We start from the raw sequence: 26,596 nt of genomic DNA on the forward strand, positions 1-26,596 counted from the left end.
TGAATTCATTTTAACTTTCCAATAAACAGTCAAAACAAGTTCAATCTTTATAGAAGTTTATGAAGCATTAACAAAATTTGCCGTTGGTAACACAAACATTGGTAAAAAAAATTCATGAAAATCTAAAAGAGCACAACCCTTTCATGACTATATAAATGTGCACAAGAGTTTTTAAAAATGTTTATTTATGCTCAAGAAACTGCATTGAAATGCACAAAATTTATAAATATATATGGCACTTGTCGAACACCTACTAAACTTCACTACAAGAAAATAGCATTTAGTGATGTACAACATGCTTCACTAAATGTCATCAGTGATGCCAACTCTTCATCATGAATGGCGCCACTAACAGTAATGACAGAATTAATGATGCATTTGTTGCTATTAACTATCACAATTAGTCATGCATTAACAACGATAAACCAGTTGTTGTGTCACTAATTAACCATGAACGACTCATGAAACAACAGAAGCTTAATATACATGGACAACCAACAATAACAAACACTCAAGCAGCAAAATTTAAAAATTAACCTGCAATCAATAACACTTTCATATAACTACAAAAGCGACTGAAAGCATTTTCAGATTGAAAGCAGCTATAGCAGCATAACTTCACAGATTACCAAACTTTTACTTGATTTAAAAGGAAAAAGAAAGTTGTAACTGCTACCATGCCATGTTATGGTGATCTGCAAACTGCTAATATCTACATAATTGTACTAAATAAAGCAAAATAAATCCACTAACCTGGAAAAGGAGATTAAACTTCAAGATACAAAAAATTTTGCAAACAAATGAAAGCATAAAAAAGAGAATCTCCAGCCTAAAGCATAAAAATAGCATGCTGGAGGCGCAAGCAGCTGTACCTCTGTTGTGCCCACTGTGTAAAACAATGTTTGATTCAGAGCCTCCAAACGTACAGGAAAGCTTGTTCCTCAAGCAACCTGCATTCATGAGGTTAGTCCAAAAGAATTGATCCTATTAAAAGAAGGGCATTACAAAAAGCCACAAAAACCGCATGAATAAATCATATTTTCGGGTAGCAAAGAGAGATTGTTAATAAGGGCAACATTTCCTATGTGTTGTTTCCCCAGTTTTTGTTCCTTTGGAATAAAACAGTAAATTTAGAAATTCAGAAATATCCCATAGATACAGGGGAAATAAATGCAGTGTAAGATAGCCAATATTAGATAAAATCAGTTTGAATGGTGACCGTAAATAAAAAATAAACTTATGAGAACTAAAGAAGTGTATAAAAAGGGAAAGTTTATTATAATATTGAAGAAAAAGACCATTACTTTATAAACTTGCTGTCCTGTATCTTAAGATCACAATCCATCAGCCAAGAATTTGATGTTTTGAACCATAATTGATGAACAACATGCGTTTGGCCGTGACCCACTAAGGCCTCCATTGAATTGAATTGGACGTTTTAATGGAATAAGTTTCTAGTCAATAGCAGTGAGTCAGTGACCATTTACTTGTATGGTTTAAGTCCTTTGTCCACTTCAAGGAGACATCATGAAGAGTATCTTATGCAGTGAGATAAGCTAGAAAATGCATAAAGCTAACACAATCAATGTTAGAAACTAAATCATATTAATGATTAAATTTATCAATAATTTTATCCCATAAAATGTAATAATCTATATAGAAATAGAACACGACCTAGTGTTATGGCAAGATGCACAATAAGGGACCAAAAGGAAATGGAAATTGAGAAAAGCCTAAGTATGATTATTTTTTGGTTTGATTACTGTTTGTAGACGCTTTTCATGAACATACACATTTCAGTCCCTTTTCCTGAATGTCTGCCATTAATGAATGGAAGGGCTCAGTTATTTCAATTGTTTTAGTAATTGGACTGTAGGTGGAAAAAAGTTATTCTACTGAAACATTTGACGAGGTGAGGCGAAATATTTTCAAACAAAAAATAAGTAGGAATACAAATTATAATAACCTTATACAGTAGGAAGATACATAAATACATAACATATCACATATAACAAAATTAGAAATACAATAAAATAGATTATGCACGCATATTGTAAGGCATAAAAATAATAGGTTTATATTGTCAGGCCAAAAGATAGAGAGCAAACATATATTGTAAGGCATAAAGATAATAGGTTTATATTGTCAGGCCAAAAGATAGAGAGCAAACATACAGGGAAAAGGAGCTGAACAAAGAATGATTCTTGTAACACACCAATCAAAATAGTTAACTAGACTATTAGCTTACATGTTATTTATAAAGCAATAAGGAAATACATAACTTATACCTAAAACTTATACACAAAGCATATTTAACAAAGCAGTTCACTGATTAACTTGTAAACTAATTTCCATAAACCGTATGGCCTTCAAGACCAATGAAGTTCACGGAACTGAAGTCTTATTTACCTAACATCCACCTTTAGCAACCAATTAAAACTTCAACTCCATGAAACCACCGATCTTGAAGTTTTGGGGAGAAAACCCTCAAGGTAGCTTACAATATTTAGAGTCTGGAAAAATAACAGAGAAAGAATCAACATATTTTAGTTTCTGTATGTATAGGAATGTAAGGACATTTGTCTGCACGATTTAATTAGTCACTCATGTTTTCCAAAGGCCTACAGATGAAAACGTTTGAGATTTCAAACGAAGCCCCTAGTTTTGTGGAGAACAAATTGACAACAGTATCTTAACTAAGAAGAATGAGAAGAAGTTCGTCTGTGAAACGACACCCGAAGCCTTTGGCAATCGGAGCAAGTGCATGCAATGCACGGCATTAATCGGAGAGAAAGATAGAGAAAGCCAAAGAAACAAACAAAGAAAGAAAGATGGACGGAGGGGAGAGTGAATGAGAGATATCCTATTACCGTAGATAATGCAGCTTGAGATGAATCGAGACTCCTCGATTAAAACCCTCGTTTGCAAATTGCCATTCACTGCGGATGGATGAATGGGTCAGGAAGGTTAAAAAAATCCCAGAAAGTAATCGGTGCCTAGGGTCAGTCCGCCGACCATCCCCATCCCCCTCATGAGCAGCCTCCTTCCCTCGCCAGGCCGATGCACAGGGGCGAGAGAGAGAGAGAGAGAGAGAGAGAGAGAGAGAGAGAGAGAGGCATTTACCTTCGGGGCACGACGGTGGTGGTGGAGGTCGATGGCTGGAGAGCGAGCAGCGGTGGTGGTGGAGAGCGCCGGCGGGAGAGCGAGCAGCTGTGGTGGTGGAGAGCGCCGGCGGGAGAGCGAGCGGTTGTGGTGGTGGAGGGCTGGAAGCGCGGGAGAGGCAAGAGACGGAACAGAAGCTTACCACGATCAACAGCAACTAAAAGAAATCAATCAAGAAACGGTTACTTCCATTCTTGGATGACTTCCATTCTTGGATGACCGACCGCTCCACCGATCATTTGAATTTTGGATTTAATTTCATTTGAAAGTAGCATTTCTCGCGGATTTCATGTGATGGTAAAGTAAAATGTGGTAGACCCAGCTCGACTTATTCAGTCGAAGTCATCCTTCAAAAATATATAGTTGCTTTTTCTTCTAAAGTTGAACATATATTTCTTTAATTTTTGCTTGTTATCTTGTTAAATTAATTACAAACAAATTATATTTAAATTATTAGAAAAAAAAGTAAAAATAGTAACAAGCACCGATCCGTAACTGCCGAGTCTATATTGCTTGGAAGGCATACCTTAACAGTTGGACTAGAGACTCATTGACTGACATCGGACATATTATATATATATATATATATGGGCGGCTCGAAACTGACCCATGTCTAGAACCTTGAACATACCCTAAACCAAAACCTTGTGCCAACTAGGGAACCAACTGCGTCATAGTCGGCTCTGCCCCCATATAGTCTTTCTCGTCTTAATGTTCCTCATTTCTCCTTCTCCTTGCTCCTTAGGCAGCGGCTTTCAAGGAAAGGTAAAAGCTCATAATCTAAGCCTGAATTATCGCTGATTAGAGTAACCCGGCAACAGTTTATGTTGGACTTTCTAGCTCATGCCATTCAAGATCTAACGCTCATAATTGAGGATAAAAATTAGGCAGCCCTTGTTGACCATGACATCAGTCTATACTCTATAGACCATGTGGCCTCAAAATTTGCCAGAAACCAAACAAGGGAAACCTAAAAGCCAACCCTTAGAAAACACCCACTAACCTACGAACTGCAATTCTCAGTATATTAATCACTTACTTCTGAACAAATTCCATGATACATGCAGTCAAGGTCAACATGGGATCTTGCACTAAATGCATCGTTACAACCATAAACCAATATACTGGTATACATCACATGGAGACCTTGCCATTCTAAAGTGCAGTTTGCAAATGAGCTTCAGAAAAAATACTGAATTGCCTTTGGCTGCAGCAGATGCAGCCCAGAAATCACAATGAAAGACATTTTGAAGTCTGTTATCCACAAGAAACACACAATTTACTATCTCTTGCTGAAACTAGGACATGAACATGAACTAGAAACACTGAGCACGGCAACAATGGGGAACGAAAAAAGACAAACAAAAACAAAGCCCCCTTCTAGTAATATTGGCTCGGTGAATGGGTAAAGAAGCCCAGCCATGGAGAAAATGCCAAAAGGAGGATGGCAATAATACAAACATGACAAAAATTGAGCAATTTTAGTACAAATTGATGCAAACAGAAAAAGAAGAAAGCTGCAAAGCGTAGAATTATATCTTCAGACTTTATATGGCCTTTCCCAACATGTTCGACATGTTTTTCGGTATGTCCGTCAATCTTGGTTAAAAGGTAAAGAGCTGATACCAAAACTGAGGGCTTTTTTACTCCATTGAAGATTTTTCAAAAACCAGCAATCTAAAATTTTTGAATAATTTTTGGTATCTATTTCAGATTTTCAAATCAGCACAAATTTTCTAGAAAACTAGAACAGAATAGTAGTCCTTGAAGACAATTTGTTTTCCTATTGAACGAAATATCTTAAAAATTAGTAAAAAACGTGGAAAAATAAAAAAAGCCATACTAATACGCAAAAGATGATATGAACACAAAATATTTCTACTCTATTATACTTGCAAAGAAGATGAGGATGCAACACTCAAGTACACAGGGCAGAAAGGCAGAAATAACATGAAAAACAAATGTAAAGTATGTAGCAAAGAAGGATACCATCTATTCAATCACTACCGAAAAAGCAAGAAAAGTTTGACAAGTGAGTTAAAACAACAGAGAAGTGACCCCTATGCAGACTAACTAGTAGAAAGCAAAACATAACAATAAAGCAAATTCAATTGAATATCTATCGTAAAACGAAACTTACTCTATTATTTGTGAAGTCACTACAAGAGTTTAAACATCAAAGAGAATAAAAAACCACATGAAAAGATATAAATCAACATTCAACGATTCCTTCCTTCAAATTGAGGGTAATTTCTTCCATTGTTGAATGCAATATCTTCAATGCTCCACAAATGTTAGTCAAAACTTAAAACCCATAAGAAAAAAAACAAATTCTATACAATATTCAACAAATTTATATTAAAAAAAAACATGCAAAATGGTTTCCTATGACACAATAACGTGAAAGGGTAAAAAGATGAAAAAAATTTACACACAACAACGAGAAAAGAGGATGTCCAAAATTGACTAATAAGACCGTAAGACTGTCATGAACCTCGATGTCCAAAATTAACAAAATGTATCTCATTTTGAAGCCAAAGTGTCCAAGAAAATAATCCATTTTATAAATCTCAAACATAACTTTGGGATCAAAAGTTCCAGCAATTCAGAAACATGGTTCCCCAATTGTCCTACTTTGTTTCGACAACAATGTTGCAGAAAGGCAGGGTTTGGAAGAAACTGACTTCGACTCATTAAATCTACCCTAAAATTCACCAAATTTGATCAAAACAAAACTGAGTAGAAAAAGCTTTTGAATTGATATAGAAATTGCTTCCCAATCTTAGGTCAAAGGAAAGGAGGCAAAATTCAAACAAGAGACGGTTCACGATGGTATAGAAACTAACCAACTATAAAACTTGAAAACCAAACCCATCAAAGGCACTATTAGACAATTCAACTTGGCAAAGCACAATACTCAGAATCTCATATCAATAAAAAATCTGAACTATCTTAAACTAAAAAACAGACTATCAAAACCAGCAACACCTTAAGAACATAAATACATACATAAGTTCAGTGAACAAGTGATGAAAATTTAATTATAATGCTGGGAATCTTAACTATCAAACACAAAAAAGTGAGAAAACAAATCAAAAATTAATATGTTTGCAAAATAATTCAGCTAACTTGGTTCAGGCCTTTTAGAAATACAATCAATAAGCATATGCTCTAACTTCTGACAATCCTAGGACAGACCAACAAACCCATGAAATCAGTACCAAGGTTTAACAACTCCAACATTCGCAGTTCTTCTGAAACATACCTCTACATAGCTAGGGCATGTGCAACTTAGATACATGGTTTTACAAAGAATCAAATGCTCAATGAAAAGAACACGACAGTTAACAATCAAACAAGAACTACTATAACTAAGATTCAAACAAGCATGGAACCACAACAACTACTTTAACCCTTGTCCCTACTATGCTAGACTATACACAATAAGTACTCTAGTCAACTTACTCACTACAGAAAACTGACTCAAACAAAGCATGGCCATAGATAAATATTGAACATGGGTCTCAAAGACTAAAGACTCTAAACCAGGTTGACACTCAACAATAAGACCAAACCGCAACTAAAATGACTTAAAGAGAAGTAGTATTGCCTCGAATACTCACCAATTAGGAATATAGCAAAAGACGTCAAGTTTTCTTTTCAAAGCATTGAACTTTGAAATGGCTTCTTATTTTCAAATTTTTGCCCATAGGCTTTTAGTGCACGTTGTGTGCAAAAGATATAACCTTCCTTTGCCTGAAGTATTCGATGAAGTACTAGGATTTGGAATCGCGTCGATGCTACCAAATCTCGCAAAGGGATTTCCTTCCATTTTCAAGGTATGAGCATGAAGAAATTGTTCTCTGCTTCACAGGAAACCAAAGAAAAGGAGTAGATATTAACCTCAAATCATTCACCCACAAAGGATTCGCAATCAATGCTAGAGACTTCAGCCTTCATGTTCTTCATCCCTTGGCAGGCACTTTTTTTGTTCTTGCTTTCTTTTGTATTTGTTTTTCTTTTTCTTTTTCTTGCTTTTTTCTTCTTCTTTTTTTTTGCTTGTCTTCTTTGTTGTTTTGATTTTTTTTTTTTTAGGCCGACCTTCACCTTTGAGGGAAATACCTCACCACCTCAAAGGCTACTACAGAACGCCATCTCTTTGATGGTTTTGTGTAGCATTGTCACGTGTCATACCCACTTCAACTCGTGAGTTTCAACGAGACAAAATGTTCATAGGTTGTTATCTTCGTGGAATATACATAAATCACCTTTATGCATACCCAGTACTCTCGATTAATAACCCAGAGAAACAACTACACTCGTCCCGAGCCCATCTCTCAACACTCATTTTGCTACCTGCCAAGGTTTCAAAGAACGCTCGGGCTTCCACCTCATCACACTTTCATGTTTGATTCTTGCAGATGTTTGATTGCAAAGGCGAATAGCATTTCCTAATCCTTGAGCTCCTCGACATCACTGAACTCATCTTCATATCTCACACAAAGAATCTTTCCAGTCTTCTCCTTCAATTGACTGACAGCAAGGGCTTGAAACTTCCTCTTTTACCCTCAAAGGAATACCTAAGACAAAGCGAAGGTACATCCTAGTGCAGCAAAATTGCTTTTCAAAATAGTAGGTTTACTAAAAATTCTTGACGTCAAGCGATATATTGCCTAGATTGTTTTCCCTTTTCCTTCAAAAAGAGTACATTTATAAAACCAAGTGACCTTTGGTTGAAAGTAGAAAAATGACTAGGATGGTTTTTGCAAACTAAACATCACAAGAAATCATTCCCATTGGAACTCCCCTAAAAAATATAGGACTTTGTGAAGGAAGGGTCCATATGGAAGAGATATAACACACTAGGAATGAAAAACAAGACAGTTCAATCCTCTCAACCTAATCAGGAGCAGCAAGATGCAATCTACTTATTGTCAAAATAATTGTCACAGCAATTGGTACTGACGCAGATCTTCAAACAAGTCAACAACTAATTCAGAATCAACCAAAAAAATTTATAGCAGCAGATCGTCTCATTTTTTTCTTTGAAAAAGAAGCCCAAACTAAACAAATCACACTTAGCCAAGCTATGATACCATCTGAATATCTCACAAACAGGCAAATCTATCACACTTCTGAATCGCAAAATTAATTTTCTAAGAATCTCATAAAATAGCTCTTTAAGAGCTTGATCAGCCAATAAACGGAAAACAACATGAGCTGTTGGGATCTCCAACAACTTGAAACACAGTCGTTGCAGAGCCCTCAGCTCTCTACAGCTAAGATATTCAGCTGAGAAAGCAGAAAATTAGAAAAAGAAAAAAGATTACAAAGATTGGAAAATAAAAAATAAGAGATTACACAGCAAAAAGAAAAAAAAAAACACAATGCTGACTTCCTAACATAGTAGATTTCATCTACAGTTTAAATATATTCAGTGTTTCGTAGCAATATTTGAAAATCATGTCCACCACAATAACCTTTTTCATCCACTTTTGGCACAGATCAAGACTCATTTAACCAATCCCTTGGCATTCCAATGCAGAAGAACTCGTACGAATGAATACACACAGAAATAGAAAATAACATAACTGGATTGGAAAACAATCGATGATCACATGATGATTACATACATATATGTTCACTCACTTTAACAACGACAAGAAAAAAATTAATATTGATTGTTAAATAATTCTGCCTCAAAGAATAACATGAAAAAAGGGAAGTTAAAGAACTAAATTTCCTGAGAATACACTTATGAAAACTAATGACAGACTTAACGTACTCCATTGTGAATGAAATGCAAAAAGAAAAAAGAAAAAGTGTTGTTGAAGCCTAAAAAAACAAAGTGTACATGCACACAAAATTTCATCAAACTAACTTGAGGACTAGCACATTGAAGACAACAAATGAGTAAGAGAGACGGGAAAAAGATAACATACAAGAGCTGCGTTGGCCATGGCAGACGCAGAGCCCTAGCCAAAGAAAGAGAGAAGAGGATGTTTCAAAGACCTCATATGAGAACACCGACCAGCGAATAGGGCTGGACCGCCTTCGTTCCGCAGGTCAGCGCTGTAAATCAGAGACAAAGAATGAGTGTCTAAGCAGAGAAAGGCGTTTCGTGTGGGCCATGGCCTACTCAGATCAGCGAGAGAAAGGGATAGGGAGTGGAGAACGAAGGTTCAGTGCATACCTTGAAGAAGAGAGGGAGCTCGGAGGTGGCATTGCAGTTGAAGAAGAAGACGGGAGACGCAGCCTGCGGTTGAGAGCTTTAATCGAGAGGAAAGGGAGAGGAGTGTTTCATCGAGAGGGACCTTGGAAGTTTGTCTGGATTTACATTTTAAGGAAAGCAAATTACCATGGCCGTTGGGTTAACATTTTGGGTTTCTTAAATTGATTTCCTTCCTTTCCATTAATGAATAACACGGATAGTCTTTTTAAGATTACTTTGGAAAATTTTGGACTTATCTTGTTGCTTACGGTTTACCATAAAAGTCAAGTTCGATTTTATTTGAACTCTCTCTCCATTTCTCTCGTCTAAAAGCTGTGGCTACCTATATCGATAGGGATCTCTACAAGAGAAGACCAATATCAATATGATTGTCACTTAAAAAGATCGGCTTTTGGAAACTAGAAAAAAGAGCCATATTTTATTTGTTCAGATTACCTAAATTTGGATCTAGAACGTGGAATCTAGAAAATAGATACGGTAGAATGAACTGAGTTGCAACAAAGCTCGCACCTGTAGGCGATCGAAAGCCTCGTCTAATATTAGATCCATTCCTCTCGCCTCGTGTTTGTGTTCGTATCCTACATTGAACTCAAATATCATTTAGGGATTTTAAACGGCAAAGTTTAGTTTTGCTTGGAGTATAATATGGGCAAACTTTAAAATCTCAAGAAAATCTCAATAAATTTTAAAAAATAAAATTGTAAAAGTAAACTACGGAAAACATGAAAACAAAATCTTTACAACAAAAAATGCAAAGGTAAAGTGTAAAATCTCAGGAAAATCTTGGCAAATTGCGAAAATAAATCTTAAAAAGTAAAATGCAAAAAATACAAAAATAAATTTTTAATAATAGAAATGCGAGAAACGATGGACCCTCATGGCCGAGAAATTATAGAAAGCAGATTTGGGAGATAATTTAGTCTTGCCTGGACATAATTTAGTCTTACCAATATTACCCCTTGTTAAAATTTTGAGATTATAGCTTGTTCCCAAAAATGAAAAATTCCTAAATGCATTTCTTCTTTTCAATCTCCTTTTGTACCTCAAAGAAACAGCGCGGTCAGACCCAATTTTTACAATCCCAAGATGACATTTATGGGGAACAAGAGAAGACTACTAAAACATTGAGGTTTCCCCAAGGAATCTGCCAGTGTGCTCCGTGCTCTTGTTACTCGCTGTGAGCATTCAAGCGACTGTTCTGTCAACGGATCGTTCACTGTGTGCGTTGTTTGAAATATGGAAAATGCAACCTTGGGAAGACTATAGAAGCAGCACTCATGAATCAATAATTGAGAAAAGCACGTGTTGTCTAAGCTATAGCCCCCTCAAACCAGCATGCAAACAGGTCTAGTATGGAATGAGACTCAAATTGGGTGCGTAAATGGCAGCCTGCCCACACTTTCTTGTCCATGATTTTATCTCAAGAAAACTGCAATAGGTGAAAATACAAGTGGTTTCAGCTACCTACTAAGTTGCTGATGAACCATAACAGTTTCTATTCCTCTGCTGCTCCTATTTAGTGATGTATGCAGCTGAGGCATCCTAAACAGTCCATGACTCCTGTAGAATGGAAAAAACACCAGCTGCTTAGAAAGGAAAAAAGAAGGGAATCAACGCATCACCTTGCCAACATGCGAAGCTGCAACAAAGCCTACTTTGTTCATCTCATTTACAACCATAGTTGAGATTCTCCCACCGAATTTTGATGATACTGAACCCCTTCCCGGACCCTGGTTAGTGAATCGGTGATGTCTGAACATCGCATCAAGTGCTTTCAAACCATTGCTAGCGGAATGGTCATCCTTCGTGAAGTGAGACTCACCTATTAATCAAAGCAAAGCAAATCTTGCTCTCCTGTTAGGTCTACATCTTGCACATGACCTTGTCCAATCTTCCAACAACATCAATATGATTAGTATATCTGTCATGAAGTACTTGAAGCTATACAAAACCAAGTCATAAGGCAAAACAGCCTGCAGCTAAGATCAAACTTTGGAGGGAAAATTCTAAGTGATTGAAACAGACACTGAAAACTAGTATCCAATTCATTTTACACAAGGCACAGTGATTGTTGTCTAGATTCAAAGCAAGACCATTTCAGCTAAGACTTTCAAGTGTCAAACTGATCTTGTGAACAGCACAGGCAACTGAAACAACCATAATGAAAAGTTACTTCAATCTTGATCGACCAAGTTGCATTTTCTTCAAGCATCATTCTTGGATTTTGGTTCATCATAACAGTTCCCACAGAAAAGTATCTACAAGAAAGGGCAACCGTTCTTGGATTTTGGTGGTTTGGTTGCCCACCATTTAATGAAGAATGGATCAGGTTCAATGCACACTTTTGGTCAATCAACTTCTTAGAATTCAGATTATTATGCAGTTGTTCATATAGGATGCGACTTACAATCTAAGGACAAGAAAATTAGGAGTGAAGCTTGATTCATCCACGCACCTATTGAATGACATTCTCTCACTATTTTTTCTTTTGAGCACAGTTTTTACATCAAAATAAATTGGTTTAAGAATTTATTTTTAGGTCTAAAGAAGATCTTTGTAAAAGAGCTCAAACAAATGATTTTCTGTCCAAAAGTCCTTTTCCTGCTTAGAAGCCTGTTTTTTTGCCCGATTTCATAGTTCCTTATTATCCCCAAAATGGGAACCTTGAATCGGACTTGGTTTTTGCTGTTTCCGAAAACCTGCTGATTGGAAGCAAGCACTACCTGGTGGCTGTTGCCAAGGCGAGGAAAATCCCAAAACCTGCTTATTCCTCTGAATTTGAATGCCCACAAAGAAGTAAAATCTCTGTAATCAACACAAAACACACCTTAATCCGAATGGACCTGACCCATCCCCTTGAAACCCCTCAACCTCGCCATACTCAACAGCCTCTCTCCCCAAGTACTAAATCAAAACCAAAACTAGCAAGACCGACAGACCCCCATCCCCAAACAGGCAAGTCTAGGTGCTCAACAACCCATGAAGCTGGTGGAAGAACATGCCACACCATTTGGGATCCACCAACCTCACCTTAAGGGCCTTGAAGACAAAGGCCAAACGTATGGGGGTGGGATTGATGCTAGCCCAGGACCAATCCAAGCCATGGATCATACTAACCTCTTAAAACCCGTAGAATCCAACCCCAACATATGTCTGCCACTTCATTTCTTAACTTAGAGACTTATCTAGCAGTGCTAATTGTAGAACAGGTATTATCATTTTAACACACCATTCATGCAGCTAAATCCAAAATTAGTATACTGCCATACAACATGTTTTTCTGTATGTCCGTCAATCTTGGTTAAAAGGTAAAGAGCTGATACCAAAACTGAGGGCTTTTTTACTCCATTGAAGATTTTCCAAAAACCAGCAATCTAAAATTTTTGAATAATTTTTGGTATCTATTTCAGATTTTCAAATCGGCACAAATTTTCTAGAAAACTAGAACAGAATAGTAGTCCTTGAAGACAATTTGTTTTCCTAATGAAAGAAATATCTTAAAAATTAGTAAAAAACGTGGGAAAATAAAAAAAGCCATACTAATACGCAAAAGATGATATGAACACAAAATATTTCTACTCTATTATACTTGCAAAGAAGATGAGGATGCAACACTCAAGTACACAGGGCAGAAAGGCAGAAATAACATGAAAAACAAATGTAAAGTATGTAGCAAAGAAGGATACCATCTATTCAATCACTACCGAAAAAGCAAGAAAAGTTTGACAAGTGAGTTAAGACAACAGAGAAGTGACTCCTATGCACACTAACTAGTTAAGAATCAATATTTACTAAATAAAAGAAAGCAAAACATAACAATAAAGCAAATTCAATTGAATATCTATTGTAAAACATGCCACTCGTGGCCAATGGTGCCAAAAACTTGGTGTGACCTTATGGCTAAGGATTTTTAAAATGATATTTTGCAACAAGAGACACAAAAATGTGGCCACCAAAGTTTCCAAAACTGAACTCCCACTAGGGCAAGAATGACATCCAAACGAAACTTACTCTATTATTTGTGAAGTCACTACAAGAGTTTAAACATCAAAGAGAATAAAAAACCACATGAAAAGAAATAAATCAACATTCAACGATTCCTTCCTTCAAATTGAGGGTAATTTCTTCCATTGTTGAATGCAATATCTTCAATGCTCCACAAATGTTAGTCAAAACTTAAAACCCATAAGAAAAAAAACAAATTCTATACAATATTCAACAAATTTATATAAAAAAAAAACATGCAAAATGGTTTCCTATGACACAATAACGTGAAAGGGTAAAAAGATGAAAAAAATTTACACAACAACGAGAAAAGAGGATGTCCAAAATTGACTAATAAGACCGTAAGACTGTCATGAACCTCGTTGGAGAGAATTCTGTAAAATAAATATTAGGAAAAGCAAATGACTCCAAAATTAACAAAATGTATCTCATTTTGAAGCCAAAGTGTCCAAGAAAATAATCCATTTTATAAATCTCAAACATAACTTTGGGACCAAAAGTTCCAGCAATTCAGAAACATGGTTCCCCAATTGTCCTATTTTGTTTCGACAACAATGTTGCAGAAAGGCAGGGTTTGGAAGAAACTGACTTCGACTCATTAAATCTACCCTAAAATTCACCAAATTTGATCAAAACAAAACTGAGTAGAAAAAGCTTTTGAATTGATATAGAAATTGCTTCCCAATCTTAGGTCAAAGGAAAGGAGGCAAAATTCAAACAAGAGACGGTTCACGATGGTATAGAAACTAACCAACTATAAAACTTGAAAACCAAACCCATCAAAGGCACTATTAGACAATTCAACTTGGCAAAGCACAATACTCAGAATCTCATATCAATAAAAAATCTGAACTATCTTAAACTAAAAAACAGACTTTCAAAACCAGCAACACCTTAAGAACATAAATACATACATAAGTTCAGTGAACAAGTGATGAAAATTTAATTATAATGCTGGGAATCTTAACTATCAAACACAAAAAAGTGAGAAAACAAATCAAAAATTAATATGTTTGCAAAATAATTCAGCTAACTTGGTTCAGGCCTTTTAGAAATACAATCAATAAGCATATGCTCTAACTTCTGACAATCCTAGGACAGACCAACAAACCCATGAAATCAGTACCAAGGTTTAACAACTCCAACATTCGCAGTTCTTCTGAAACATACCTCTACATAGCTAGGGCATGTGCAACTTAGATACATGGTTTTACAAAGAATCAAATGCTCAATGAAAAGAACACGACAGTTAACAATCAAACAAGAACTACTATAACTAAGATTCAAACAAGCATGGAACCACAACAACTACTTTAACCCTTGTCCCTACTATGCTAGACTATACACAATAAGTACTCTAGTCAACTTACTCACTACAGAAAACTGACTCAAACAAAGCATGGCCATAGATAAATATTGAACATGGGTCTCAAAGACTAAAGACTCTAAACCAGGTTGACACTCAACAATAAGACCAAACCTCAACTAAAATGACTTAAAGAGAAGTAGTATTGCCTCGAATACTCACCAATTAGGAATATAGCAAAAGACGTCAACTTTTCTTTTCAAAGCATTGAACTTTGAAATGGCTTCTTATTTTCAAATTTTTGCCCATAGGCTTTTAGTGCACGTTGTGTGCAAAAGATATAACCTTCCTTTGCCTGAAGTATTCGATGAAGTACTAGGATTTGGAATCGCGTCGATGCTACCAAATCTCGCAAAGGGATTTCCTTCCATTTTCAAGGTATGAGCATGAAGAAATTGTTCTCTGCTTCACAGGAAACCAAAGAAAAGGAGCAGATATTAACCTCAAATCATTCACCCACAAAGGATTCGCAATCAATGCTAGAGACTTCAGCCTTCATGTTCTTCATCCCTTGGCAGGCACTTTTTTGTTCTTGCTTTCTTTTGTATTTGTTTTTCTTTTTCTTTTTCTTGCTTTTTTCTTCTTCTTTTTTTTTGCTTGTCTTCTTTCTTGTTTTGATTTTTTTTTTTTTTAGGCCGACCTTCACCTTTGAGGGAAATACCTCACCACCCCAAAGGCTACTACAGAACGCCATCTCTTTGATGGTTTTGTGTAGCATTGTCACGTGTCATACCCACTTCAACTCGTGAGTTTCAACGAGACAAAATGTTCATAGGTTGTTATCTTCGTGGAATATACATAAATCACCTTTATGCATACCCAGTACTCTCGATTAATAACCCAGAGGAACAACTACACTCGTTCCGAGCCCATCTCTCAACACTCATTTTGCTACCTGCCAAGGTTTCAAAGAACGCTCGGGCTTCCACCTCATCGCACTTTCATGTTTGATTCTTGCAGATGTTTGATTGCAAAGGCGAATAGCATTTCCTAATCCTTGAGCTCCTCGACATCACTGAACCCATCTTCATAGCTCACACAAAGAATCTTTCCAGTCTTCTCCTTCAATTGACTGACAGCAAGGGCTTGAAACTTCCTCTTTTACCCTCAAAGGAATACCTAAGACAAAGCGAAGGTACATCCTAGTGCAGCAAAATTGCTTTTCAAAATAGTAGGTTTACTAAAAATTCTTGACGTCAAGCGATATATTGCCTAGATTGTTTTCCCTTTTCCTTCAAAAAGAGTACATTTATAAAACCAAGTGACCTTTGGTTGAAAGTAGAAAAATGACTAGGATGGTTTTTGCAAACTAAACATCACAAGAAATCATTCCCATTGGAACTCCCCTAAAAAATATAGGACTTTGTGAAGGAAGGGTCCATATGGAAGAGATATAACACACTAGGAATGAAAAACAAGACAGTTCAATCCTCTCAACCTAATCAGGAGCAGCAAGATGCAATCTACTTATTGTCAAAATAATTGTCACAGCAATTGGTACTGACGCAGATCTTCAAACAAGTCAACAACTAATTCAGAATCAACCAAAAAAATTTATAGCAGCAGATCGTCTCATTTTTTTCTTTGAAAAAGAAGCCCAAACTAAACAAATCACACTTAGCCAAGCTATGATACCATCTGAATATCTCACAAACAGGCAAATCTATCACACTTCTGAATCGCAAAATTAATTTTCTAAGAATCTCATAAAATAGCTCTTTAAGAGCTTGATCAGCCAATAAACGGAAAACAACATGAGCTGTTGGGATCTCCAACAACTTGAAACACAGTCGTTGCAGAGCCCTCAGCTCTCTACAGCTAAGATATTCAGCTGAGAAAGCAGAAAATTAGAAAAAAAAAAAAAGATTACAAAGATTAGAAAATAAAAAATAAGAGATTACACAGCAAAAAAAAAAAAAAAAAAAACATAGTAGATTTCATCTACAGTGAAATATATTCAGTGTTTCGTAGCAATATTTGAAAATCATGTCCACCACAATAACCTTTTTCATCCACTTTTGGCACAGATCAAGACTCATTTAACCAATCCCTTGGCATTCCAATGCAGAAGAACTCGTACGAATGAATACACACAGAAATAGAAAATAACATAACTGGATTGGAAAACAATCGATGATCACATGATGATTACATACATATATGTTCACTCACTTTAACAACGACAAGAAAAAAATTAATATTGATTGTTAAATAATTCTGCCTCAAAGAATAACATGAAAAAAGGGAAGTTAAAGAACTAAATTTCCTGAGAATACACTTATGAAAACTAATGACAGACTTAACGTACTCCATTGTGAATGAAATGCAAAAAGAAAAAAGAAAAAGTGTTGTTGAAGCCTAAAAAAACAAAGTGTACATGCACACAAGAATTTCATCAAACTAACTTGAGGACTAGCACATTGAAGACAACAAATGAGTAAGAGAGACGGGAAAAAGATAACATACAAGAGCTGCGTTGGCCATGGCAGACGCAGAGCCCTAGCCAAAGAAAGAGAGAAGAGGATGTTTCAAAGACCTCATATGAGAACACCGACCAGCGAATAGGGCTGGACCGCCTTCGTTCCGCAGGTCAGCGCTGTAAATCAGAGACAAAGAATGAGTGTCTAAGCAGAGAAAGGCGTTTCGTGTGGGCCATGGCCTACTCAGATCAGCGAGAGAAAGGGATAGGGAGTGGAGAACGAAGGTTCAGTGCATACCTTGAAGAAGAGAGGGAGCTCGGAGGTGGCATTGCAGTTGAAGAAGAAGACGGGAGACGCAGCCTGCGGTTGAGAGCTTTAATCGAGAGGAAAGGGAGAGGAGTGTTTCATCGAGAGGGACCTTGGAAGTTTGTCTGGATTTACATTTTAAGGAAAGCAAATTACCATGGCCGTTGGGTTAACATTTTGGGTTTCTTAAATTGATTTCCTTCCTTTCCATTAATGAATAACACGGATAGTCTTTTTAAGATTACTTTGGAAAATTTTGGACTTATCTTGTTGCTTACGGTTTACCATAAAAGTCAAGTTCGATTTTATTTGAACTCTCTCTCCATTTCTCTCGTCTAAAAGCTGTGGCTACCTATATCGATAGGGATCTCTACAAGAGAAGACCAATATCAATATGATTGTCACTTAAAAAGATCGGCTTTTGGAAACTAGAAAAAAGAGCCTTATTTTATTTGTTCAGATTACCTAAATTTGGATCTAGAACGTGGAATCTAGAAAATAGATACGGTAGAATGAACTGAGTTGCAACAAAGCTCGCACCTGTAGGCGATCGAAAGCCTCGTCTAATATTAGATCCATTCCTCTCGCCTCGTGTTTGTGTTCGTATCCTACATTGAACTCAAATATCATTTAGGGATTTTAAACGGCAAAGTTTAGTTTTGCTTGGAGTATAATATGGGCAAACTTTAAAATCTCAAGAAAATCTCAATAAATTTTAAAAAATAAAATTGTAAAAGTAAACTACGGAAAACATGAAAACAAAATCTTTACAACAAAAAATGCAAAGGTAAAGTGTAAAATCTCAGGAAAATCTTGGCAAATTGCGAAAATAAATCTTAAAAAGTAAAATGCAAAAAATACAAAAATAAATTTTTAATAATAGAAATGCGAGAAACGATGGACCCTCATGGCCGAGAAATTATAGAAAGCAGATTTGGGAGATAATTTAGTCTTGCCTGGACATAATTTAGTCTTACCAATATTACCCCTTGTTAAAATTTTGAGATTATAGCTTGTTCCCAAAAATGAAAAATTCCTAAATGCATTTCTTCTTTTCAATCTCCTTTTGTACCTCAAAGAAACAGCGCGGTCAGACCCAATTTTTACAATCCCAAGATGACATTTATGGGGAACAAGAGAAGACTACTAAAACATTGAGGTTTCCCCAAGGAATCTGCCAGTGTGCTCCGTGCTCTTGTTACTCGCTGTGAGCATTCAAGCGACTGTTCTGTCAACGGATCGTTCACTGTGTGCGTTGTTTGAAATATGGAAAATGCAACCTTGGGAAGACTATAGAAGCAGCACTCATGAATCAATAATTGAGAAAAGCACGTGTTGTCTAAGCTATAGCCCCCCTCAAACCAGCATGCAAACAGGTCTAGTATGGAATGAGACTCAAATTGGGTGCGTAAATGGCAGCCTGCCCACACTTTCTTGTCCATGATTTTATCTCAAGAAAACTGCAATAGGTGAAAATACAAGTGGTTTCAGCTACCTACTAAGTTGCTGATGAACCATAACAGTTTCTATTCCTCTGCTGCTCCTATTTAGTGATGTATGCAGCTGAGGCATCCTAAACAGTCCATGACTCCTGTAGAATGGAAAAAACACCAGCTGCTTAGAAAGGAAAAAAGAAGGGAATCAACGCATCACCTTGCCAACATGCGAAGCTGCAACAAAGCCTACTTTGTTCATCTCATTTACAACCATAGTTGAGATTCTCCCACCGAATTTTGATGATACTGAACCCCTTCCCGGACCCTGGTTAGTGAATCGGTGATGTCTGAACATCGCATCAAGTGCTTTCAAACCATTGCTAGCGGAATGGTCATCCTTCGTGAAGTGAGACTCACCTATTAATCAAAGCAAAGCAAATCTTGCTCTCCTGTTAGGTCTACATCTTGCACATGACCTTGTCCAATCTTCCAACAACATCAATATGATTAGTATATCTGTCATGAAGTACTTGAAGCTATACAAAACCAAGTCATAAGGCAAAACAGCCTGCAGCTAAGATCAAACTTTGGAGGGAAAATTCTAAGTGATTGAAACAGACACTGAAAACTAGTATCCAATTCATTTTACACAAGGCACAGTGATTGTTGTCTAGATTCAAAGCAAGACCATTTCAGCTAAGACTTTCAAGTGTCAAACTGATCTTGTGAACAGCACAGGCAACTGAAACAACCATAATGAAAAGTTACTTCAATCTTGATCGACCAAGTTGCATTTTCTTCAAGCATCATTCTTGGATTTTGGTTCATCATAACAGTTCCCACAGAAAAGTATCTACAAGAAAGGGCAACCGTTCTTGGATTTTGGTGGTTTGGTTGCCCACCATTTAATGAAGAATGGATCAGGTTCAATGCACACTTTTGGTCAATCAACTTCTTAGAATTCAGATTATTATGCAGTTGTTCATATAGGATGCGACTTACAATCTAAGGACAAGAAAATTAGGAGTGAAGCTTGATTCATCCACGCACCTATTGAATGACATTCTCTCACTATTTTTTCTTTTGAGCACAGTTTTTACATCAAAATAAATTGGTTTAAGAATTTATTTTTAGGTCTAAAGAAGATCTTTGTAAAAGAGCTCAAACAAATGATTTTCTGTCCAAAAGTCCTTTTCCTGCTTAGAAGCCTGTTTTTTTGCCCGATTTCATAGTTCCTTATTATCCCCAAAATGGGAACCTTGAATCGGACTTGGTTTTTGCTGTTTCCGAAAACCTGCTGATTGGAAGCAAGCACTACCTGGTGGCTGTTGCCAAGGCGAGGAAAATCCCAAAACCTGCTTATTCCTCTGAATTTGAATGCCCACAAAGAAGTAAAATCTCTGTAATCAACACAAAACACACCTTAATCCGAATGGACCTGACCCATCCCCTTGAAACCCCTCAACCTCGCCATACTCAACAGCCTCTCTCCCCAAGTACTAAATCAAAACCAAAACTAGCAAGACCGACAGACCCCCATCCCCAAACAGGCAAGTCTAGGTGCTCAACAACCCATGAAGCTGGTGGAAGAACATGCCACACCATTTGGGATCCACCAACCTCACCTTAAGGGCCTTGAAGACAAAGGCCAAACGTATGGGGGTGGGATTGATGCTAGCCCAGGACCAATCCAAGCCATGGATCATACTAACCTCTTAAAACCCGTAGAATCCAACCCCAACATATGTCTGCCACTTCATTTCTTAACTTAGAGACTTATCTAGCAGTGCTAATTGTAGAACAGGTATTATCATTTTAACACACCATTCATGCAGCTAAATCCAAAATTAGTATACTGCCATACAACATGTTTTTCTGTATGTCCGTCAATCTTGGTTAAAAGGTAAAGAGCTGATACCAAAACTGAGGGCTTTTTTACTCCATTGAAGATTTTCCAAAAACCAGCAATCTAAAATTTTTGAATAATTTTTGGTATCTATTTCAGATTTTCAAATCGGCACAAATTTTCTAGAAAACTAGAACAGAATAGTAGTCCTTGAAGACAATTTGTTTTCCTAATGAAAGAAATATCTTAAAAATTAGTAAAAAACGTGGGAAAATAAAAAAAGCCATACTAATACGCAAAAGATGATATGAACACAAAATATTTCTACTCTATTATACTTGCAAAGAAGATGAGGATGCAACACTCAAGTACACAGGGCAGAAAGGCAGAAATAACATGAAAAACAAATGTAAAGTATGTAGCAAAGAAGGATACCATCTATTCAATCACTACCGAAAAAGCAAGAAAAGTTTGACAAGTGAGTTAAGACAACAGAGAAGTGACTCCTATGCACACTAACTAGTTAAGAATCAATATTTACTAAATAAAAGAAAGCAAAACATAACAATAAAGCAAATTCAATTGAATATCTATTGTAAAACATGCCACTCGTGGCCAATGGTGCCAAAAACTTGGTGTGACCTTATGGCTAAGGATTTTTAAAATGATATTTTGCAACAAGAGACACAAAAATGTGGCCACCAAAGTTTCCAAAACTGAACTCCCACTAGGGCAAGAATGACATCCAAACGAAACTTACTCTATTATTTGTGAAGTCACTACAAGAGTTTAAACATCAAAGAGAATAAAAAACCACATGAAAAGAAATAAATCAACATTCAACGATTCCTTCCTTCAAATTGAGGGTAATTTCTTCCATTGTTGAATGCAATATCTTCAATGCTCCACAAATGTTAGTCAAAACTTAAAACCCATAAGAAAAAAAACAAATTCTATACAATATTCAACAAATTTATATAAAAAAAAAACATGCAAAATGGTTTCCTATGACACAATAACGTGAAAGGGTAAAAAGATGAAAAAAATTTACACAACAACGAGAAAAGAGGATGTCCAAAATTGACTAATAAGACCGTAAGACTGTCATGAACCTCGTTGGAGAGAATTCTGTAAAATAAATATTAGGAAAAGCAAATGACCTCCAAAATTAACAAAATGTATCTCATTTTGAAGCCAAAGTGTCCAAGAAAATAATCCATTTTATAAATCTCAAACATAACTTTGGGACCAAAAGTTCCAGCAATTCAGAAACATGGTTCCCCAATTGTCCTATTTTGTTTCGACAACAATGTTGCAGAAAGGCAGGGTTTGGAAGAAACTGACTTCGACTCATTAAATCTACCCTAAAATTCACCAAATTTGATCAAAACAAAACTGAGTAGAAAAAGCTTTTGAATTGATATAGAAATTGCTTCCCAATCTTAGGTCAAAGGAAAGGAGGCAAAATTCAAACAAGAGACGGTTCACGATGGTATAGAAACTAACCAACTATAAAACTTGAAAACCAAACCCATCAAAGGCACTATTAGACAATTCAACTTGGCAAAGCACAATACTCAGAATCTCATATCAATAAAAAATCTGAACTATCTTAAACTAAAAAACAGACTTTCAAAACCAGCAACACCTTAAGAACATAAATACATACATAAGTTCAGTGAACAAGTGATGAAAATTTAATTATAATGCTGGGAATCTTAACTATCAAACACAAAAAAGTGAGAAAACAAATCAAAAATTAATATGTTTGCAAAATAATTCAGCTAACTTGGTTCAGGCCTTTTAGAAATACAATCAATAAGCATATGCTCTAACTTCTGACAATCCTAGGACAGACCAACAAACCCATGAAATCAGTACCAAGGTTTAACAACTCCAACATTCGCAGTTCTTCTGAAACATACCTCTACATAGCTAGGGCATGTGCAACTTAGATACATGGTTTTACAAAGAATCAAATGCTCAATGAAAAGAACACGACAGTTAACAATCAAACAAGAACTACTATAACTAAGATTCAAACAAGCATGGAACCACAACAACTACTTTAACCCTTGTCCCTACTATGCTAGACTATACACAATAAGTACTCTAGTCAACTTACTCACTACAGAAAACTGACTCAAACAAAGCATGGCCATAGATAAATATTGAACATGGGTCTCAAAGACTAAAGACTCTAAACCAGGTTGACACTCAACAATAAGACCAAACCTCAACTAAAATGACTTAAAGAGAAGTAGTATTGCCTCGAATACTCACCAATTAGGAATATAGCAAAAGACGTCAACTTTTCTTTTCAAAGCATTGAACTTTGAAATGGCTTCTTATTTTCAAATTTTTGCCCATAGGCTTTTAGTGCACGTTGTGTGCAAAAGATATAACCTTCCTTTGCCTGAAGTATTCGATGAAGTACTAGGATTTGGAATCGCGTCGATGCTACCAAATCTCGCAAAGGGATTTCCTTCCATTTTCAAGGTATGAGCATGAAGAAATTGTTCTCTGCTTCACAGGAAACCAAAGAAAAGGAGCAGATATTAACCTCAAATCATTCACCCACAAAGGATTCGCAATCAATGCTAGAGACTTCAGCCTTCATGTTCTTCATCCCTTGGCAGGCACTTTTTTTGTTCTTGCTTTCTTTTGTATTTGTTTTTCTTTTTCTTTTTCTTGCTTTTTTCTTCTTCTTCTTTTTTTGCTTGTCTTCTTTCTTGTTTTGATTTTTTTTTTTTTTTAGGCCGACCTTCACCTTTGAGGGAAATACCTCACCACCCCAAAGGCTACTACAGAACGCCATCTCTTTGATGGTTTTGTGTAGCATTGTCACGTGTCATACCCACTTCAACTCGTGAGTTTCAACGAGACAAAATGTTCATAGGTTGTTATCTTCGTGGAATATACATAAATCACCTTTATGCATACCCAGTACTCTCGATTAATAACCCAGAGGAACAACTACACTCGTTCCGAGCCCATCTCTCAACACTCATTTTGCTACCTGCCAAGGTTTCAAAGAACGCTCGGTCTTCCACCTCATCGCACTTTCATGTTTGATTCTTGCAGATGTTTGATTGCAAAGGCGAATAGCATTTCCTAATCCTTGAGCTCCTCGACATCACTGAACCCATCTTCATAGCTCACACAAAGAATCTTTCCAGTCTTCTCCTTCAATTGACTGACAGCAAGGGCTTGAAACTTCCTCTTTTACCCTCAAAGGAATACCTAAGACAAAGCGAAGGTACATCCTAGTGCAGCAAAATTGCTTTTCAAAATAGTAGGTTTACTAAAAATTCTTGACGTCAAGCGATATATTGCCTAGATTGTTTTCCCTTTTCCTTCAAAAAGAGTACATTTATAAAACCAAGTGACCTATGGTTGGAAGTAGAAAAATGACTAGGGTGGTTTTTGCAAACTAAACATCACAAGAAATCATTCCCCTTGGAACTCCCCTAAAAAATATAGGACTTTGTGAAGGAAGGGTCCATATGGAAGAGATATAACACACTAGGAATGAAAAACAAGACAGTTCAATCCTCTCAACCTAATCAGCAGCAGCAAGATGCAATCTACTTGTTGTCAAAATAATTGTCACAGCAATTGGTAATGACTCAGATCTTCAAACAAGTCAACAACTAATTCAGAATCAACCAAAAAAATTTATAGCAGCAGACCGTCTCATTTTTTTCTTTGAAAAAGAAGCCCTAACTAAACAAATCACACTTAGCCAAGCTATGATACCATCTGAATATCTCACAAACAGGCAAATCTATCACACTTCTGAATCGCAAAATTAATTTTCTAAGAATCTCATAAAATAGCTCTTAAAGAACTTGATCAGCCAATAAACGGAAAACAACATGAGCTGTTGGGATCTCCAACAACTTGAAACACAGTCGTTGCAGAGCCCTCGGCTCTCTACAGCTAAGATATTCAGCTGAGAAAGCAGAAAATTAGAAAAAGAAAAAAGATTACAAAGATTGGAAAATAAAAAATAAGAGATTACACAGCAAAAAGAAAAAAAAAAACACAATGCTGACTTCCTAACATAGTAGATTTCATCTACAGTTTAAATATATTCAGTGTTTCGTAGCAATATTTGAAAATCATGTCCACCACAATAACCTTTTTCATCCACTTTTGGCACAGATCAAGACTCATTTAACCAATCCCTTGGCATTCCAATGCAGAAGAACTCGTACGAATGAATACACACAGAAATAGAAAATAACATAACTGGATTGGAAAACAATCGATGATCACATGATGATTACATACATATATGTTCACTCACTTTAACAACGACAAGAAAAAATTAATATTGATTGTTAAATAATTCTGCCTCAAAGAATAACATGAAAAAAGGGAAGTTAAAGAACTAAATTTCCTGAGAATACACTTATGAAAACTAATGACAGACTTAACGTACTCCATTGTGAATGAAATACAAAAAGAAAAAGTGTTGTTGAAGCCTAAAAAAACAAAGTGTACATGCACACAAGAATTTCATCAAACTAACTTGAGGACTAGCACATTGAAGACAACAAATGAGTAAGAGAGACGGGAAAAAGATAACATACAAGAGCTGCGTTGGCCATGGCAGACGCAGAGCCCTAGCCAAAGAAAGAGAGAAGAGGATGTTTCAAAGACCTCATATGAGAACACCGACCAGCGAATAGGGCTGGACCGCCTTCGTTCCGCAGGTCAGCGCTGTAAATCAGAGACAAAGAATGAGTGTCTAAGCAGAGAAAGGCGTTTCGTGTGGGCCATGGCCTACTCAGATCAGCGAGAGAAAGGGAGAGGGAGTGGAGAACGAAGGTTCAGTGCATACCTTGAAGAAGAGAGGGAGCTCGGAGGTGGCATTGCAGTTGAAGAAGAAGACGGGAGACGCAGCCTGCGGTTGAGAGCTTTAATCGAGAGGAAAGGGAGAGGAGTGTTTCATCGAGAGGGACCTTGGAAGTTTGTCTGGATTTACATTTTAAGGAAAGCAAATTACCATGACCGTTGGGTTAACATTTTGGGTTTCTTAAATTGATTTCCTTCCTTTCCATTAATGAATAACACGGATAGTCTTTTTAAGATTACTTTGGAAAATTTTGGACTTATCTTGTTGCTTACGGTTTACCATAAAAGTCAAGTTCGATTTTATTTGAACTCTCTCTCCATTTCTCTCGTCTAAAAGCTGTGGCTACCTATATCGATAGGGATCTCTACAAGAGAAGACCAATATCAATATGATTGTCACTTAAAAAGATCGGCTTTTGGAAACTAGAAAAAAGAGCCATATTACCTTATTTTATTTGTTCAGATTACCTAAATTTGGATCTAGAACGTGGAATCTAGAAAATAGATACGGTAGAATGAACGGAGTTGCAACAAAGCTCGCACCTGTAGGCGATCGAAAGCCTACAACTTTCTAGAATTGCTAACAAGAAAACAATTAAACAAGGTTACACCTCACTGATTAGAAAAGAGAAATCAACTAAATTGCATATGGTTGCATATAACTTCCAATGTTCAGAGACAAACAAATGATCTTACAATTTGTTTTAGTATTGTACTTCTTTTATCACATTGAATACACCAGATTATGTGATAGCCTACGGTTAGTTGGGAAAAGATTATTTTTGTTTGAGCAATGCAGAAAATAGGTGTGTTTCTAAAAGTAAAGGCAGAAGTGAACAATGCCCTAAACCAACATTTTCATAGGTTAAAGTATCAAGCGAAAGATACCACAATGGTTAACAAAACCACCAAACCCCACTAGCTTTGCTAACCCATGTTTCAGTTGAAAATGCAATTGAT

At 36.4% G+C, this 26,596-nt stretch overlaps 1 protein-coding gene across 13 annotated transcripts; it reads right to left on the reverse strand.

Annotated features, from left to right (window-relative positions):
- Window positions 1-202: 202 nt before the first annotated feature.
- LOC116267935 (uncharacterized) lies at window positions 203-26,596 on the reverse strand. 13 transcript variants are annotated; one of them, XM_050075359.1, is made up of 6 exons: window positions 17,998-18,023; window positions 17,483-17,616; window positions 17,232-17,361; window positions 3,124-3,319; window positions 2,871-2,939; window positions 203-950 (listed from the first exon to the last, which is right to left on the reverse strand). In XM_050075359.1, the coding sequence occupies exons 3-6, from the start codon at window positions 17,247-17,249 to the stop codon at window positions 706-708; spliced, it is 528 nt and encodes a 175-aa protein (XP_049931316.1). In that variant the 5' UTR covers window positions 17,250-17,361; window positions 17,483-17,616; window positions 17,998-18,023; the 3' UTR covers window positions 203-705. The 13 variants fall into 13 exon arrangements, 5 of the variants coding, with proteins under 5 accessions (XP_049931316.1, XP_049931318.1, XP_049931317.1 ...); XM_050075361.1 differs by lacking the exons at window positions 17,483-17,616; window positions 17,998-18,023 and adding an exon at window positions 25,623-26,121; XM_050075360.1 differs by lacking the exons at window positions 17,232-17,361; window positions 17,483-17,616; window positions 17,998-18,023 and adding exons at window positions 25,372-25,501; window positions 25,623-26,121.

The sequence above is a fragment of the Nymphaea colorata genome, unplaced genomic scaffold, assembly GCF_008831285.2.
Source record: "Nymphaea colorata isolate Beijing-Zhang1983 unplaced genomic scaffold, ASM883128v2 scaffold0015, whole genome shotgun sequence".
Classification (NCBI taxonomy): domain Eukaryota; kingdom Viridiplantae; phylum Streptophyta; class Magnoliopsida; order Nymphaeales; family Nymphaeaceae; genus Nymphaea; species Nymphaea colorata.

Coding starts and splice junctions, on each gene's coding strand:
- LOC116267935 (XM_050075361.1), bottom strand. Junction 2,940..3,123: donor ACCACCGTCGTGCCCCGAAG/GTAAATGCCTCT, acceptor ATCCATCCGCAG/TGAATGGCAATTTGCAAACG. Junction 951..2,870: donor CTCAAGCTGCATTATCTACG/GTAATAGGATAT, acceptor TCATGAATGCAG/GTTGCTTGAGGAACAAGCTT.